General features: G+C 38.1%; 1 protein-coding gene across 10 annotated transcripts in view; it reads right to left on the bottom strand.

The window, feature by feature from the left end:
* myom1b (myomesin 1b) overlaps positions 1-18,173 on the bottom strand; it is a 160,050-nt gene that overhangs the window by 76,662 nt on the left and 65,215 nt on the right. For 5 of the 10 annotated variants that reach the window (XM_043688205.1, XM_043688207.1, XM_043688212.1 and 2 more), the window contains 5 exons: positions 15,027-15,065; positions 10,354-10,550; positions 8,904-9,030; positions 7,160-7,344; positions 6,461-6,575 (listed from right to left, as the gene is read on the bottom strand). In XM_043688205.1, coding sequence (XP_043544140.1) covers positions 6,461-6,575; positions 7,160-7,344; positions 8,904-9,030; positions 10,354-10,550; positions 15,027-15,065 — 663 coding nt within the window. The remainder of the gene's footprint in view (positions 1-6,460; positions 6,576-7,159; positions 7,345-8,903; positions 9,031-10,353; positions 10,551-15,026; positions 15,066-18,173) is intronic. The other 5 variants (XM_043688208.1, XM_043688211.1, XM_043688215.1 and 2 more) reach the window with 2 other exon arrangements.

Below are 18,173 nucleotides of genomic sequence, written 5' to 3'. Positions count from 1 at the left end.
CATGACAAATGTCTTGCATAAAACAATACTTGCTTCTGGATTTTTAAAATATTATTATTTGTGTGATATTTCATTTATAGAATATATATATATATATATATATATATATATATAGTTGTCCTTTTTCAGTGAAACATTATGCTACTATAAATATAAGACCAAAATCTTGGAGTTCAAAAATATCCACTAATTTCCATGATATATTAGAGTTCTATTCAACTTAACAGATAATAGAGGTTTAACATAATGAGAAAACATAGAATTTCACTGTTTTTCTGATGATTTTCTCAAGAGATTGACAGAAAAAAAAAAGCTTGTTTAACACTCTTCTGGACACACCATGGAACTTTAAACCAAAGTTACATTTTTTTACTGTGGATAGGGGCTTAGGGAGATGGTTCACAAAATCTGAGTTTGAGGAGTTGCCTATTGTAGACAGTCTTGCAGGTTATGTGTGCTGGAAGAGATGGAAAAGATTTAAAATCTGCAAATAAAACTGTAAAATACAGGAAATCCTGCTCATTAACTGAAGTTATGAGGTCCATTTGAGTTCTTTTCACCATATCTGAGGTGACAGGATCATTGACTTACCTGCATGCTTGTTATGGCAATGAACGACTGGATAAGGCCATTGGTATGTGGCTAACAGGTTCAAACAGCTTTCAGCCTTGGCATCAGCAGCACAGTAGATACCTGGAGCTCCCAACCATAGACTGAGTGCTCTCAAGTCTACTGAAAAATTGCATTGTGCATTTTGTCAAGTTAAGGCTACTACATGCACATATAATAGCAGAGGGAAGCCAAATAAAGGCTTCTATGTTTTAACAGATTGTGCAGTTCTGTTTCTGAACATTTCTTAATGCATCTTGCTGTTTCTTTCACGAACATCACATGCTCCAAAATGCTTGTACCACACCCCAAATCTCCTTCTGCTAATTAAGCCTTGCTGTGGCTGCAATCTTCCCTATGGAGGGGACCCATCCATAGTAATGGCCTGGCAGCTTTGGCTATTTTTTATTTTAAAATATTTTAGAAGTGCTGAGAGGGCACCTTAAGATGGTTGGTTCCTTCTCTCTCCTCCTCTTACCTAAATGGCAGGCTGCAACTCCTTCAGTCCCTTCAAATGGCCCAGCTTCAAAAGCCTACCAGCAATCTTTAATTGGGAGACAAGTCCACTCTTTGCCTGTAATTGGGTTGTCCTGCAAAAATCAATGTTGAGCTGAGCTCTCGACAAGGTGCAGGGCAAGCATTTGATACCAAAGGTGGTGTCTCACTCCAACAGAGACGATCCTGCCTTTAAACTGTGTAGACTGAGATGATTTGAGTTAGAGTCTGTGGAGAATGCTATAACTGGCGTTGATGGCTTTGGAAAAAGCAGGCGAATATCAGCCAGGGTTTCTCCTTGTTAAGGCATTATATTCACACTTGATTCAATTCCAGAAGACTCACAGGCACCCACTGATACCTAAGTATATGTTCTTCATATGAGAGACTAGGTAACTTCAGTAAGCTATTTAACGTCACAGAGCATCTGAACGAAGCCTGGCTACTGCACAAAATAATTGTAACTAGATCGCTATTCAGTGGAGGACCCTAGTCAAATTTCTTCTCTCAGGAATATTTGGGTTAATTGCTGTCACAGCTGGGAGTCAGCGAACTCACCACAGACAGGGTGATATAATCTTTAGATTTGCATTAGATATTTTCTTTGCTTTAATAGTGCCTGTCAGTCTGTATCATATACATGTAATGAGGAATTTACACATAGCTTTAAATATCTAATCGTAGATTGCGATCTGAACTGAAACTGTTGCTTGGATTTTGCAATCACAGTTAGCCTTTCCAATGTTGTGAAAATGGGGGAGCAAGCCAAAAATTGAAGATCCCCCCCACTGAACATTTTTGCAGGGGGAGCAATAGAGGCAGGGTACATTTTGCCCATGCTTTTGGGAGAAGGAGCTGGCCACATAAATCAGCAACTGCTTCCAGTTACATCCGATACTGGTGACCCAAGTGTGAAACATGATATGTACAGATTAGACCGAGTAGAAGCAGGTCTTAACCTTGTGGATTCATTTGGATAGCCAGGATTTCATTTTGGAGAGGTAAAGTGACTTTTTGGATATGGTTCTGGGTTACATTTGGGATGGGTAACATGCTTTTGGAATTGTTAAAAGCAGACATGAATTAGAGGAGAAGGTGGCATAGTCGTGCTGTGGACTAACAATCCAAAACTCTAGACTAATGTTCTGAGCTCATGGGTTCAAATCCTGTCACAGCAGATGACAAAGTTTGAATTCATAAAAATCTGAAATAAAAAGCTAGCATGATGGCAACAATGGAATAAACCCATTTGATTTACTAATGTTCTTTAGCAACCATCCTTTTCTGATCTGGCTTACATGTGACATCAGAAACGTAATATTGTGGTTGACTCTTAACTGTCCTCTGGGCAATTCATAATGGGCATTAAATGCTGACTGGGCCAGCAATGCACTCATCATATGAACAATTTCGTTAAAATTCCATCAGCACATTAACTATAAGTCTCATTGGACATCAACAAACTCGTCAAAAGGAGCCATTAAATGTGCCAAAAGTCACCTACAATGACTTGAATCAAAAATGTATGCTGGCTAAATTTGCCAATGATACCAAAAATAGCCAGGGAAACTAAGATGTGAAGAGAGGATAGAGCGTCTGGAAAAGAATATAGATAGACTGAGATGGTGGGTACAAAAATTGGCAGATATAGTAAAAGGTGAACTTGGCCACTTTGTCAGGAAGAGTAAAGAAGTAGTATATGATTTAGAAGTGTAAAAATGTGTAAGGATAGCAGAACTTGGCTAAACAGTGGGATCTGGATGTCCTGGTACACGAATCACAAAATATTAGTTTGCAGGTATAGCAAGTGATTAGGAAGATAAATGGAATGTTGATGGTTATTGCAAGGGAAACAAAATTAATGTCATGAAGGTTCACTCCAGTTGTACAAGGCTTTAGAAATGTCACATCTAGAGTACTGTTTACAATTGTGTTAGAGGCAGTTCATACAAGGTTCACTGAACTCATTCCGGATGAATGGCTTACCTTATTAATAAGAGATAAAGAGTTTGGGCTATTGAAGTTTAGACTAATGAGATACATCAAACAGACGGAAAAATATGTGGACAGTACATTTAGACAGGTGGTCATCCTGCAGATTCAAAGGGAAAACTATACCAGCTTAATATCCCTAAATATAAAGATTTTAGGCAGGCTAGAGAATGGTATAAAAAGGTGGAGTTATAGCATTGTTGGTTGAAGTAACAATCATAGCTATGAGGAGGGGCAATATACTCATGAACTATCAAGTGAGCCAATATGGGTTGAGTTCAGAAACAAAAATAGGGGTAGCCACACTGCTAGGCGTGAACTATAGAGGGAGAAAATTAGAGGAACAAAATATATAGACAAACATTTGAATGTGAACACAAAGGGGCCATAATTGTTGGGGACTCCAAATGCTCAAATATTCAAATAGGATACAAACAGTGTAAAAGTCATAGAAAGCACTAAATTCTTGAACAGCATTTAAGATAACTTGCTTTAGCTAGCAGGCATTCCTACACTGACTGAGGTTCCATGAATGTTCCTCCTTCTTAACCTTTCCCCTCATCTGAGGTGTGGTCTTCCTCAGGTTAAACCACTACCAGTCACTTCTCTAACATGAGATAGCAGCCCTACAGTCCACGACTTTAATTTTAACAAGCCTAGTAAAAGAAGACTTCATTGTAGACTTAATCTTAGAAAATGAAGTTGTGTTTGTGAATGAAGTAGCAATAGTTGACCATTTTGAAGATAGTGATCATAATAGTTAGATTTAGCATCATTTGGAAAGGAACAAAAATAATAGGAGGAAAAATTCTAAATTGGATGAAAGCAAATTTCACAAAGGGAGATGATCTGGAACAAAGTGGATGGGCACAGCATCAAAAGTGAGGTTCTATGAGTACAATGTAGACATCCACAATGTAGACATGTCCCCACAGAGAAAAAGGTTTGGCACTGCCAAATCAGAAGCATATAGGGTAAAAAAAAAGTACAAATGTAGAGTTTATGACAAAAAAAAACTTCAGGAAGCTGAGAGGAATATAGAAAGTACAGGGTAGAGAGAAAGAGGAAATTAAGAAAGCAAAGAGAGAATATTTTTGAAAAGTACTGGCCAGTAAAACTAAGAACAGTCCAAATATGGTCAATCAGTACGTTAAGACCAAAAGGATGGGTAAGAACAGGGTTTAACCTATCAGAGATGTACATGATAATGCATATGCGGACGCAGATGATGTGGGCAGGGTTCTAAATACGCATTTTCTTTCTGTTTTCACAAAGTTGAGAGGGTGATCCGGACATTCTAGTTAAAGAGCAAGAGTGTGAAATATTAGATAAAACAATCACAATGAGGAGAGATGTAGTGGAGGGACTGACCTCCTTCAAGGTGGGTAAATCACCAGGGCCGAAAGAATTTTATCTTAGGCTGTTAAATAATGGATCCGCCAAGGATAGTTTTCCAATCCTCACTAGATACAGGTGATGTATTATGATTGGAGTTTTGTAAATATTGTATCATTTTTCAAGAAGTGTGCAATAAGTGGGCAAATTACTGGAATCATTATTGAGAAATAGAATTAACAGTCTCTTGGAAAGCCATGGAGCGGGACACTCTCGGCAGCATGGCATGGGCTGGCAAAGCCCAGAGTGGGACACTGGTGCCATGCTGTAGCAGCGGAGAAGGAAACATTGTACTTTCTTTAAGTTATCTTTTATAAAAATCTTATTCTAAGTTAATGTAAATGGTGCCTATGTACGAGCGACGGTACACACTTTTTATTGTGTTTTATATTGAATGCATGTGACAATAAAGGATATTCTAAATTCTGGGTAGCCAGCATGATTTTGTTTAAAGAATGTATGTCTCTTAAAACTAATTGAACTTTTTGAGGAAATAACAAGGAAGATTGAGGAACGTCATGGAGTACATGTTGTCTACATAGATTTGATGAAAGTACCTGACAAGATCATATGGCAGACTAGTCAGAAATATTAACACCCATGTAATACAGGTCAATATGATGAGCTGGTTCCAAAATTGCTCAATAACTGGAAGCAAAGGGTAATAAAACAGCAAAATACACTGTTGGGTTTGGAAAGTGGCTTGCAGTGGTGTTCCACAAGGTTCAGCTTTGCATCTCTTGCTGATGTGGTATATATTAATAATTTAGTCTTACATCTGAAAGTCATGATTGGGAAATTGGCTGGGTCATTGAAATTGAAGAAGATGTCAGTCAGCTGCATGAAAATATCAATACTTTGGTCAAATGGGTAGAAAAATGGTAATTGGAATTCAACCTGGAAGGGTATAAGATTTATGTACTTGAGGACGACAAACAAAGCAAGGAATACACAATAAACTGCATGATAGCCAAAGGAGTTGAGAAAATGAGAAACCTTCAGGGATATGTCCACGGGAATTGGCAAGATGGTGGCACGGTGGCTCAGTGGTTTGTACTGCTGCCTCACAGCGCAAGGGTTTGATTCTCACCTCAGGTGACTGTAGAGGGGATGCTTCCAGTGGTGGGTGAAACTAGGACAAGAGAGCATAGTCTCAAAATTAGAAGGAGCAGATTTAGGACTGAATTGAGAAGGAACCTTTTCACCCAGAGGGTTGTGAATCTGTGGAATTCCATGCCCAGTGAGGTAGTTGAGGCTTCCTCAGTAAATGTTTTTAAAGCTAAACTACCAACTGTTTTGAACAGTAAAGAAATTAACGGTTATGGTGAGCTGGATGGCCTACTCCTGCTCCTAGTTCTTATGTTCTAAAGAAATTCCCCCTGCCACTACTGGTAATCAGTCAGTTGTAGGTGGTGCACTCACTAAGCATGATAAAAAGCTTCTGTTCAAGGATACATGATTGTTTGAGAAACCTGGAATTGGGAACCTAGAGACCACTGAAGGTCAACCCCCTGCCTGAACCACTGAATCCCCTACCTCCCCATTCCCCCCCCACCGATGACCCAAATCTCACAATTCTTTCCACCCCTTTGCCAAAACATGACTGTGGCCTTGAAATCAAATGTTGAACAGAGGCCTCCTGTGGGTTTTGTACCAACACCAGCCATAGTTTTCTCAGTGGCACTGCCATTCAATACATCGGCCAGTCTCTGATAGGCCAGCAGCTGTTAATGGACAGAACTACTGCCCCTATGTCCTTGAGCCTAAGGAAAAGCCCACTTTTGGCTTGTCAACTGCCCATTTCACGCATGGTATGGTGGATCTTCCAGATATGGAGCAAGATAGGCTCACTTTTCTGGTTTGCATCTAAGAGTCCTAATATTTCCACAAGATTCCCCCAGCCCCTTCTCTTTTAAATAAGGTCTTTTTTAAAAATTGTCTCTTGTTTGTGCAAACTAACAAAACAAACCTGGAGGTGTTTCTGCGGTGACTGGCTCTGTTAAATCAGATGGCTTTCCAACTCCTGCCCTGTTCACAGCCCTCACACGGAAAACATATTTCACACCTTCTTTCAGACCTTGTACCTGTGGACAATTTTAAGGTAATAGTGAGACTTTGACATTATTTAAACTTTAGTTGTTAGTCCCTTTATATCAACATTCCATCAAGGGTAACGATAATGTTGAGTTGCTTGCCTACACATGACTAAAATACCCATCTTCTTTTCAATTCTGCACCTCAGCTTCTGGCACTCAATAAACAAACCATAGATTGAAATGGAGAAGTCCAATAGTCTTCCACTGAAGTCCTCAAATACATATGGGGCCTTTATTTGTATTGTAAATATCCAAACTTGTTCAGGTATGGGCACAACACACACATTTTGTGGCTTTTTACCAGCATGACAGATGGCACACAGACAGGGAGGCCAATTTGCACCTTTTCAGATCAATGTTATATATTGTACAAGATTGGAGTTTACTGAAATAACTGAAATATTAATTTAAGATGAGGACTTGCCTTTAGTAATTACTATGTTCATTGACTTTGCAATTTTAGAATGTTGAACAAAGTAATGTTTGGACATTTCATCAAAAAAGCGTGATCTGAAAAATTGTGTTTATCAAATTAATCTGACAGAATAGGGATTCCAATCTGATTGGTTTACCTTGATGTATCTCTTTGATATTTCCTTTTCGTTGACACTTCTCCACTTTTCATCATCTGCATCTGCCTCTCGTATGTCAGCATAGTACCCAGTCACCTCACTGCGGCCAGAATAGATTGGAGCTTTCCAGAGCAGTACTAGTGAGTTCTTTCTGACCTCAGTGTACACGACGTCATGAGGTGGTCCTGTATTAGTTTGCAAAATGCATTAATTCACATAAAAATTAGCCTGGGCATCATGGTAATGTTTACATTCTTATTGTCAATGTTTTCAGCATTAATGATTGGTCTTCTTCTTAAATATTATTATCCTGTACGTTACTAAAAATTGTAGTTGATCCAAATAAGAAATTCTTAAGTGTGAGAACATCCTTAATATATTTTTGATGCCTATTTCTAGAACAATTGGAAACAAGTCCTTCTAGAAGTTGTGACCCTTGGAATTCTTGTCCAAGTTGGTGACATTTAGAACATATGAACTGAGAGCAGGAGTAGGCAATTCACCTCCTCATGCCTGCCCCACCATGCGATATGATCACAGGTGATCTCATCTCGGTGTCAACCACGCTTTCTTGCCTGTTCCCCAAATCCCTTCAACTCATTACTAAGTAAACATCAGTCTATTTCCTCCTTAAATTTACTCAATATTTTGGCATCCACTGCAATCTGCGGTAGTGAATTACACAGATTCACAACCCAATGAGAGAAGTAATTATCGCTGGTATAAATCTGCAACCCTTTCTCCTGAAACTATGACCTCTTGTTCTAAATAGCCCCACAAGTGGAAACATCCTCTCCACATCTACATTATCAATTCCCTTTAGTATCTCATGCATCTTAGTTATTTTATATGCTGTTGACAGAGTCTATTAGTCATGTAGTTAACAGTGTGCTCCATCTGCCATTTGCTCAGCAGGAGTCCTAATAATTAAGAGGCTTAGCATGTGCAAACAATGTAGGATAATGCAACATAGTGAACAGCATTTGTTTTGTTGTGTACTGTGCACTCGAAACGAAGGAGATGTTGAATTACTGACTACTTGCCGAGAAATGTACAACTAGACAGTCGAAGATTTGGTGAGGATCTTGTGACCCCATGTGCACACCTGAAATAATTCCAAGGCAGGCCTCAAAATGGAGGCTGTTTCACTGGCTGGTTAGCTCAGTTGGCTAGATGTTTGGCTTGCAAAGTAGAGAGGTGCAAATAATGCAGGTTGAATTCCTATGAAGATCACCGTGAAGTTGTCACCTTTGGGGCCCTCTTGTAGTGCACTGTTAATATGCCTACCCCTGACTTCAAGAGACCCTGGTTTAAGTCCCACCTTCTTCACGGGTGTGTTATAACATCTCTGAACAGATGGATTCGTAAAAATACATTAATAATAAAAGTTAAAAGATGTAAAAAAAAGGCTGATCAATTATGAAAATCATATCCAAAGCCTTATTGCAACTTATGAACATAAATGGGTTGACTATGTATGGCACATTCCAATTCCATTTTCCTGAACTGCAGGTCTCCCCAAAAAGTTTAAATTTTTGAGTTTTTGCAAGTTTCTCTGGGGCCAGAAGAATCAAAACAGTTCCTTTGGGTTCCACAGAAATCAAGGGACCTCTTCCTTGCTTCTTATGGTGCCCTCATCCCAATCACAACCTTTTCTATGAAATAAATGTCTTTTATTCTTGTTTTAATAAATTTCATCTCCGTGCATTGTAAGTCTATTGTTTCAGAGAGGAAGTAGACTTGCCTGGAACAGCAATAGTCCATTCTTCACATGTAAATTTCTCACTCGGTAGAGATGGAAGGCCAACACCTGCCATGTTTATTGCACGAACTTGGAACTGATACACCATATTTTCCTTCAGGTCATGGATCTATAAGAAGGAAGTAGCCAGATTAAGAATTAGAGGAAGACAATATAGACACATTGATATACTGTTATGACAATAATAAAATACTGTGATTGCTGGCAATGAAAAGTGAGAACAGAAAATAGTGGAAACACTTAGCAGGCCAGGTAAACTCTGTAGAAAGACAAAGAGTTAATGTTTTAAATTCTAGCTGACCACAGCAACCTGCTTTGTTTGGCAGATTTTTCTTGTTTTCTCTGATCTTTGTTGTTCTGCTGCAACCTCCTCTGGGCCCATCTGTTTTTGCAATGCCTGCCCCCCTATCACTGCCTATCGTCTAGTACCAGCATCTGTTTTGACATTTAATTAGTCATTTCCTTAATGCAATCACAGATCCCTGTGTTATTTTCCAGCCCTGACTCTTTCCTGACTCTTTTCAAATATCTCAATTAAAACAATAGGGCACCATTCTGTAACATTGAGCTTGATTTCATGGCTGGTTCAGTGGGCTCTTCCATCGCTGTAGAGCCAATGGCAACTCCACCAATCCGTCAGTCAGGCAGGCTCGGGATGGGGGTGAGGGGTGCAGGGGACAGTTTCAATGAATTGGTAAGCTCAACTGAGGAGGTGGCACTTATATCTCCATGAAGCACAACATGTCCAAGATTTTCCTCAGGACCAGGCCTTTCAGTGTAAACCTCGGGGCCGGCCCACAATTCAAACTCTCCTCAATTCCTGTCACCAGGCATTGGACTGAGACCCTCAATTGTTCACTTAGGGGTGTTTATTGGCTAATTTCTGCCCTTCCAGCCTTATTTAACTGAGGGAGCCAGGAAGGGAACAACTCCCTCCTGATCCTGGGCTATTAAGGTCCGTTCAATGACTCGGTTTGTTCACCGATCCTGACCTGTTGGGTACTTCCAGGCTTTCAGTTTTAGTTCACATTGGTTAACTTGTTATGGTAAAAGTTTAATCAATTTAATTCTTTGCAGCTAGGTTTCAAATATCTTCTGAGAGAATGATGCTTGAATCCTCAGATGTGTGTAGCCTGCTGATTATGTGCCAGTGTCCAACAGCAATCTATTTCCATTGAAATTAATATAAGTTGTCCCAGGATGTAGGTAACATCCTCACATTAATGCTGCAAATGGAATGAAAGAAAGGAGACCTGAAATAATGTCGAACAAAATAAAACTTATTTTAATAGAAGTGCTGTGTAAATGTGTATATAATGAATAACATGTATATTTATTCCTATATTAAATTAACACATGAGGAGAATATTAAGAATTGAACCCTTGCAGCTTCTAAAAACATGTTAAGGGAAAAGGTTCTTGTTTCACTTACTCTGTATGCCCGCTCAGTGATAGCTTTGATATTGGCTTCTTTCCATTTTCCAGGAATACCATCAATAATTTCACGATAATCCACAAAGTAGCCGGTAATATCAGCACCACCTTGGAATTTAGGCTGTTTCCATCCCAACACCATGGAGTCACGAACACTTTCAAGAACTGTAATCCCATAAGGTGGTGGAGGAGCAGCTATTTGTAGACACAGTGCATTAGGTTAACATTCAATTCCACTTGACAGTTCAATCGTTTCAATTCAAATTTCACCACCTGAATCATTTTTGTGCTCTGTCTTCAATGAGGTCTTTTGTTCATTTTACAAGTATAACTGAAGGAAGCTTGGCTTTGATCAGTATGGTGCATTTTTCATGTCCTGTATTGATTATGACTTTAAATTACATTTGTTATGGAATTTTACATTGTAGTTGAATCATAATAAGGAATGCCGGCAAAACATAAGCTCAGCAAATGCCTTGTATCTGTTTTCAACATGACATTTTTACTGAAACTGAGTTAATAACTAGACTGTGGCTTTCTCTTGATTGTTCAACCTCACATCATCATAATTCAGTTCTTGCAAAGGGCAATTGTATTTCCACACTAGATTAAAATTTAATTGTACAGTATTAGTAATGAATATGTTAACACTTTTGTTGAGTGTTCATACACTTGTATTGACATAATCATTACTAATACCATATTGTGCAATTTAACCCAAATATTTCTCAGTGTTCTATAAGACAGGAATGAAGAGTAACCCATGTATTGGTACATAGTAGAGTTTACCCAAAAATTAAAAATACCATCTCAAGCTGCCTGGAATACTTAATTTGTTAAAAAAACAAGATGTAACTGTGCTATGTAGATAAGAAAGCCTCCTGTTTAATCTTCAGTCTGTGCTGAAGAAGTTGAGTTCAAGCATTAAAATTGATCTCTTTTTTTGTGTGTTCAAAAAAGCAGAAAACAAAGGAAAGAAAAAAAATGTGTAGTGATGAGAAACAGTCTATACTCTACCAGAATCAGTTTTCAAAAACTCAGATTCCAAGTTACTGCCAATTAACCATCCTATTGGAATGAAATTGTTTAAATGTGTAGGATAACTAACCATGTAAATTGAGAGAAACCGCGGCATTTCATTTTCATTTAGGTGTTAAACAAAGTGGTATCCCAGCTTGTTGTCTTCCTGCTAGAAACATTCATTTCTCTTGTATTTACTCATAACTGCAAACTCAGTAAGACATCACTTACTGAATCTAACTTCACTTAACTTCGATTGACATTTTTTTAAATGAGGAAGTCTTGAAATTACAATTAGTTATGTTAGCTACAGAATACCTAAGAGGTTTTAATACCAATGTTCTGTCCAGTCTTTTAAGGAAGGTACAAACTCATTGAAAATAAGAGTTAATAACCATATAATAGTTCACACCCATGACTCAAAATACAGTGAATTCTCCAGCTTAGAGACTCCACAGAGTGTCAGAGTCAAGTCTTTTGCATCTCCACAGAACAAAACAAAATATCACACAGTAAAATAACCAGGGTTGTTTCCTCTCATCTCCCACCAGAAAATTACTGAGTCACTGCCTTTCCTGGAAGTTGGGAAGTGAAGTATAAAGTATAAGCATATAAGAAAAATTGATATGTTTCAAGTTGGAAGAAAAATACTTCAAGAAATATCTATAGTTTTGAAAACACGTGTTGATCAATGCTATCACACTGGTGATCGTGTATTAGAATTATTCGCTGTACCAAATATCTATAAGCGTGTTTATGAATTACAAAGGTGTTTCACACAAGTGAAAAAACATCACAATACCTCTCATCTTCCACCAAGAACTGTGAAATATATTGTTAAGTTACCATATTACTTAAGTGAAATTAACACTACATCACAAAACACATACCTTCACTCGCAGAACTGAAGCAATTATAAAAATAGATAAAAACATTATCATTGTATCATTTTAAAAAATTAAGTTGAGTCTTATGGCAGTAGGAGTAATAGAACTATTAGGTTACTGAGTGTGACAAATTTGAAGGAATTGAATTTATGTACACAGCTAATGATCAATTATTCTTAGCTGCAAGGTATGCCTATTATACTGTTATTCAGTTCATCAACTGCCTGGCTAATTAACTGCTTTCAGCCAAAAACCCCACATAAAATTGATGTCAGCTGCTTACTTGAACACTTCTTTAAAGACAAATGTTGTTTTGGAACACCTTTACTGTAATGAAACATCCAAATTGACTTCTCAGAGATACCATCAGATTTTTCAAAAATTGCTACTGAGCCAAATAAAGAGTCATTCGGAGAGTTGATCAAAACCTTGTTCAGTAAAGTAAATTTTAGAGAGACTGTTAAAGAGAAGAGCAAATTGAAAATGTGGAAGGTATAGGGACGAACTCCAGGGCTTAGAACTTGCATTGTTGAAAGTATAGGCATCTGTAGTGGAACAATCGATGCTTTCAATGTACAGAAGTCCCCATTGAGATGCCCTCTGGTGGTGTAATAGTAGTGTCCCTACCCCTGGACCAGGAGACCTGAGAGGTGTGTCATAACATCTCTGAAGAGGTTGATTAGAAAAAAAAGGGATACAGAGTTCTTAGAAGATTACATGGCTGGAGCAAGTTATGCAATGAGAAATTAGCAGGACCATGGGAGGTTTGAAATCAAGGTTAAGCATTTAAATATGAGGCATTATCAGATCCGAAGCTAATAGCGATCTCAGGGGTGATGATAGACTAGAATTGGGACATGAGGACAATGCAAACCTAATTTGGATTTGTCCCTAAGATGAGCAGCTGAACTGAAGCATATTTTATCCTTCAGTTTGTACTTCAGTCTTGATCAGGATTCAGATGCATCATCGAAACAAATTCTTAAGTTTCGTTATTGAACCGTACTAATTACACAGGCTCTTTACCTAGAGAGGAATCATACTTATCCATGTCATTAGGTTAAAGAGATACAATTAATTATTAGCATTTCCTCTTTAAGTACAATTAGTTTCAAGGATTAGAAGCAGCAATTTGTTTATGAATCAAAAATAGTGTGATAAATTATCACTTTCTATAATGAGATTCCCAAGATTGGACGCAATATTTTAATTCTGATTACCAGCTAATATTTGTAAAGAAAAAGTCATTTTACTATTGTCTGCCAAGCCCTGATCTTTAAAACTCAAATACAATTGCCTTTTCCAATATTTTTATCTACTTGCACTAACACGTGAGAAATTCTGTTCATTCACATCGTATTTGTATTAAAGTATGTATTCCCATTCCTTTTTTAGTATCTCAGTGTAATACCACACACTTAGCCACTAAGTTGCTGAAGAGTATCTGTTTATTCAACCTATCAATCTATTTATACTTTTCTTAAGCCTTCTACAATCCTCCTTGCAGTTAACATATTTATTACACATTTTGAGACTGACTTTATTCTCCTACGCCACTCAACATGGACAATAAATGCTGCTTTACCCTCGTGTTGCTCACATCCAAAGGATAATATAGTATTTTATTTTGCTTTTAATTGAATTCTGAAAGGAATGCCATATAGAAATATAATGGCTAATTGATGAGGATGTGAACAGTTTGCTGTAGCAGGAAATACCTGGAAGTAATTGCCTCTTAGCACTTAGTGAAAAAATAATCTGCCCAACTCTCTTTCTGGTTTAACTGGTCAATGGTGAACTTATGAGACTGAGTGTCTGATCAATAAATGCAAATGTCATTTCCAACAAAACAGCTGTAAGGACTTTCTGATTTCACTCCTTTCCTTCCTAAGCTTTATTGCAAACTCCACGTAACTCTCCCAATCCGAACTGTGAAAATTCTGATTTTATTTATGTTGTTTACAGTTTCTCTAGTTGCCTGTTTTCCCCTTAGTCCCGACTGGTCTTAAACCAGATTGTGATTCACATACCAGTTGGTCATCAGAGTATAACATCTCCCCATTAGACCCTTGCTCCTTGAAATGCTCATTACAAATAATTCACTAATATGTCTGCAAACCTCCTTGATATACATTTCTTAGATATCTACATTTTGCTTCCACTTCCTACTCAGCATGTTTGTAAAATATGTGGGGACTCCCTTTGACATGAGAGCTGTTAAACTGTAAGCTTCTTGTTATCATTCATCAATCTCTCTAACAATTAAACAAATGTATTAGTCACATTCATTAAGACCCAATCAATTCTTCCCAGAATATGATTTCACCTCTTTGTGTTTAAATTCAATATTGTTTTCCTGATTTCTCACCTAGTTTTTCCTTCTTCTTGTGCATATCTTGTACTCTAGGCCCCTTCTCATATTTGTCTTCTACCTTAGAACCCTTCTTGTACATGTCTTGAACCTTTGGGCCCTTTTCATGCATGTCTTGCATCTTTAGGCCCTTGTCATGCTTATCTTTATTCTTTGGGCCCTCCTCGTACATGTCCTGTACCTCTGGGCTTCTGAGATTAGACTTGCTTGTCCATTCTGCATTTACCTCCTTTGGTGTATCTGGTTCTATGCATGGAAAATTATCATAGCCAGTGGGCAGCAGGCGTCTGTTAAGCACAGCATCACAACTTAGTAAAGTGTCACGTGCGAGCTGAGATGCCTCATGCTTGCCATCCCAGCGTGCACTGCTGTCTGTTAGTCCACCAATGTTACCATTTTGTTCAGGAAACACACCATGAGGCACTCCTCCTCCTAGAGTTAAATAAAGTAATTAATCAGGCATTCATGAACACATCGGTTTGTGCAAAAAGATATACTTCATTTTTTCAAGGATGAAGAAATGAAGACAAACACGCCATACAAAAGAACAAGGAAAGAGGTACAAGAATGTTTTGCTGAAGGTTTAACATAGCAACAAGCAAAGCTCAAAACCATGAGTAAAATGTACTTGTTCCTATAGCAGACAAGACTCTGACTACCAACCAATAGCATCATACATTCAGAAGCAAAAGAGTATGAAATTTAAACAAAAGCAATTTTTGCAATTATTAAACAGAGTATTGTTTATTCGATACATCTGATGACATTTAGAGGCTTTTAATTATTACTTTACAATTATGAGAACCTGCATAATATACCTTGTTCTCCATAAAATAAAATGGTTTATGTCATATTATTTAAACATCATAACTCCAGTTCATAATTCCTATATCTAACATGAACAGCATTCAACTTAATTCTTTGAATGCCCATCAATTTATTTTATCCTCATTGGACAAATGACTGAATTTTCCCCTTTTTAAAGTTTCTTTTTACTTTCATGCATCACCAAACCTATTGCACAAAAAAGCTTTCTCTCTCAGAAAGAAATTCTGCTCAATGCACTGTAACGAAACAACTCTCTGCATCCATTGACTTAGCTTCCCACTCACCCTATTGCAAACCTGTAAAAATAAATTTCATCACATAATTGCAAATTGACAAAAGATAAGCTGCAAGCTATCCCCTAAAGAATTCAAATATACTACCTAGTGCCTCCCCCTATTTCCCATGCAAAGCTAACAACCTGGATTAAAAATACATCCACTCCAGTTAATAAATGCTACTATCCACCTACACTTGTGTAATTCATTCTCTGACATCTTTGGCAAATGTGAAAAATATACATGCAGCAGCAATAGCAGCTTACTTTAATGTAGGAAAACAATGTACTTCACATGGGTATAATAAGGCCAAAGGTATGCTCCTGATAATACCTCACTACTTTCCCACCGACCAATATCCCACACTTTCTATAGTCCTTCTCATTGCCCTTCACAAAAAACCTGACAGTAACTGCACTGCAACCTCTTGGTTGATCACCAGTCCAGATTCTACTATGACAGGGTGGTCACAGTGGCTAGCACTGCTGCCTCACAGTAATAGGGACCCAGGTTTGACTCCAGCCTTGGGTGACTGTCTGTGTGGATTTTTCATGATCGCCCGTGTCTGCGTGGGTTTCTCTGGGTGCTTCGGTTTCCTCCCACAATCCAAAGATGTACAAGTTAGGTAGTTTGGCCATGCTAAATTGCCCATGGTGTTCCAGGATGTGTAGGTTAGGTGTGTTAGTCAGGGGAGATGTAGAGGAATGCATCTGGGTGGGATACTCTTTGCAGGGTCAGTGTGAACTTGTTGGGCCAAAATGGGCTGTTTCCACACTGCAGGGATTCTATGAATCATCAGAGAAAAAAGGATCTGCTGTGCTCAGTGAAAGTAGAAGAATACAGTTCAATGAGATCACTGGAATAACAAAAGAAAGCACCAGGTATGAAGAAGACAATTACAGAGAGATAAACGCACAGAGAAAAGATTATTTTTTTTAGAGACACAGGAAGAAAGTAACAAATGGAAAATAATCCAAAAAGAGAAAGGAACAAGAAGCACATTTGTTGATTCATGAAGACTAATGTAACCATACACAAAAAAAGCTAAAAACAGACAGACAGACTGAAACTGATCTTTCTCAGTTCATGGAATCCCTAACAGCACAGATTGAAGCCTTTCAAGTCTGCACCACCCTCTGAAGAACATCCCACCCAGCACCAATTCCCAACACTCCACCACTCACTCTATCAATATAGCCCTGCAATTACCATGGCTAATCCACCTAGCCTACATATTCCTGGACACTATGGGTAATTTAGCACGGTGAATCCACCTAACCTCTTTGGACTATGGGAAGAAACCAGAGCACCCAGCAAAAGCCATGCAGACACACAGGTAACATGGAGACTCCACACAGATAGTCCCCAAGGGCTGGAATTGAATGCAAGGTCCTGGCACTATGAGGCAGCAGTGCTAACCTCTGAGACATCAGGCCACTGCAGAAAAAAAAAGTTAATGAACTAGCAGTCCATTTTCAAAGATGTTTGATTTCCTTTTGATCAAGTTCATGAACTGCGATTTGCTACAAGGACATTTTGTACTGCTGGATAAGATCAATTTCATTTACAGAGAAAGAGGGAAAGTAACAGTGATAGATAAAAATGAAAAAATAACAGAAAAAAAAAAGAGAATGAGCAAGACAAAGGGATAGAGTACCAAAGACGTACAATGAGGAAGAAATAAAGAGACAACCAGCAATTTCTTTGGGCCTTAAAGCTCTTGAGTTGGACCAGAAGAACCATTACACTACAGTGCAGATCCTCCTGCTAAAAAGTGTTAAGTGCTGCATGAGCAACACCAGTAAAACCTTCCTGTTAGCCTCTGAGCCCTGAAACTCATCCCTAACTACTCCTTCTCCAGACTCCACGACAACAACTCCAACTCTTAAATGTATTAAATGTAAAGTAGCATTGTCTTCCCAAACCAGAGAGCTGCTCTCCCATTACAGAGAAACAGCTGGGGATAGTTTAACTACACTTCAGGCAAAGGAAGAGGTTGAGAAGAGTCTTTCATGGTAGCCTCAGCTGGAGCATGAATTAAACCCGCACTATTGTAATCATTTTACGTTACTAACCAACTGAGCTAACTGACCCCACATAGCTTAAATGAAAAATATATTAGCAATACTCTGTACAAGCAATAGGTATGGCATTCTATACAACAAAACTATTTGACCAATGAAGAAAATAATTTGTTTCAGTAATCTTTTAGGCCATTTAAATAGCTGCATTTATACACTAATTCAATGCTATCTGATCATAGCAATTACCCTTTTGTTTTGGTGCCTAACATAGGTCTCACAAGTTGCTCAGTACCAATTGTTGATTTAAACTGGAAATGAGTGCAAAGACTTCTATCATCATTAGTAATTAAATATATTTCATTTAGATTTTGAAAATACTTGATTTAGTTAAACTCAAAGGAAAAATGCTAAAT

Source organism: Chiloscyllium plagiosum, chromosome 4 (genome assembly GCF_004010195.1).
Source record: "Chiloscyllium plagiosum isolate BGI_BamShark_2017 chromosome 4, ASM401019v2, whole genome shotgun sequence".
NCBI classification, from domain to species: Eukaryota; Metazoa; Chordata; class Chondrichthyes; order Orectolobiformes; family Hemiscylliidae; genus Chiloscyllium; species Chiloscyllium plagiosum.
This window is presented reverse-complemented; position numbering and strand designations above follow the sequence as displayed.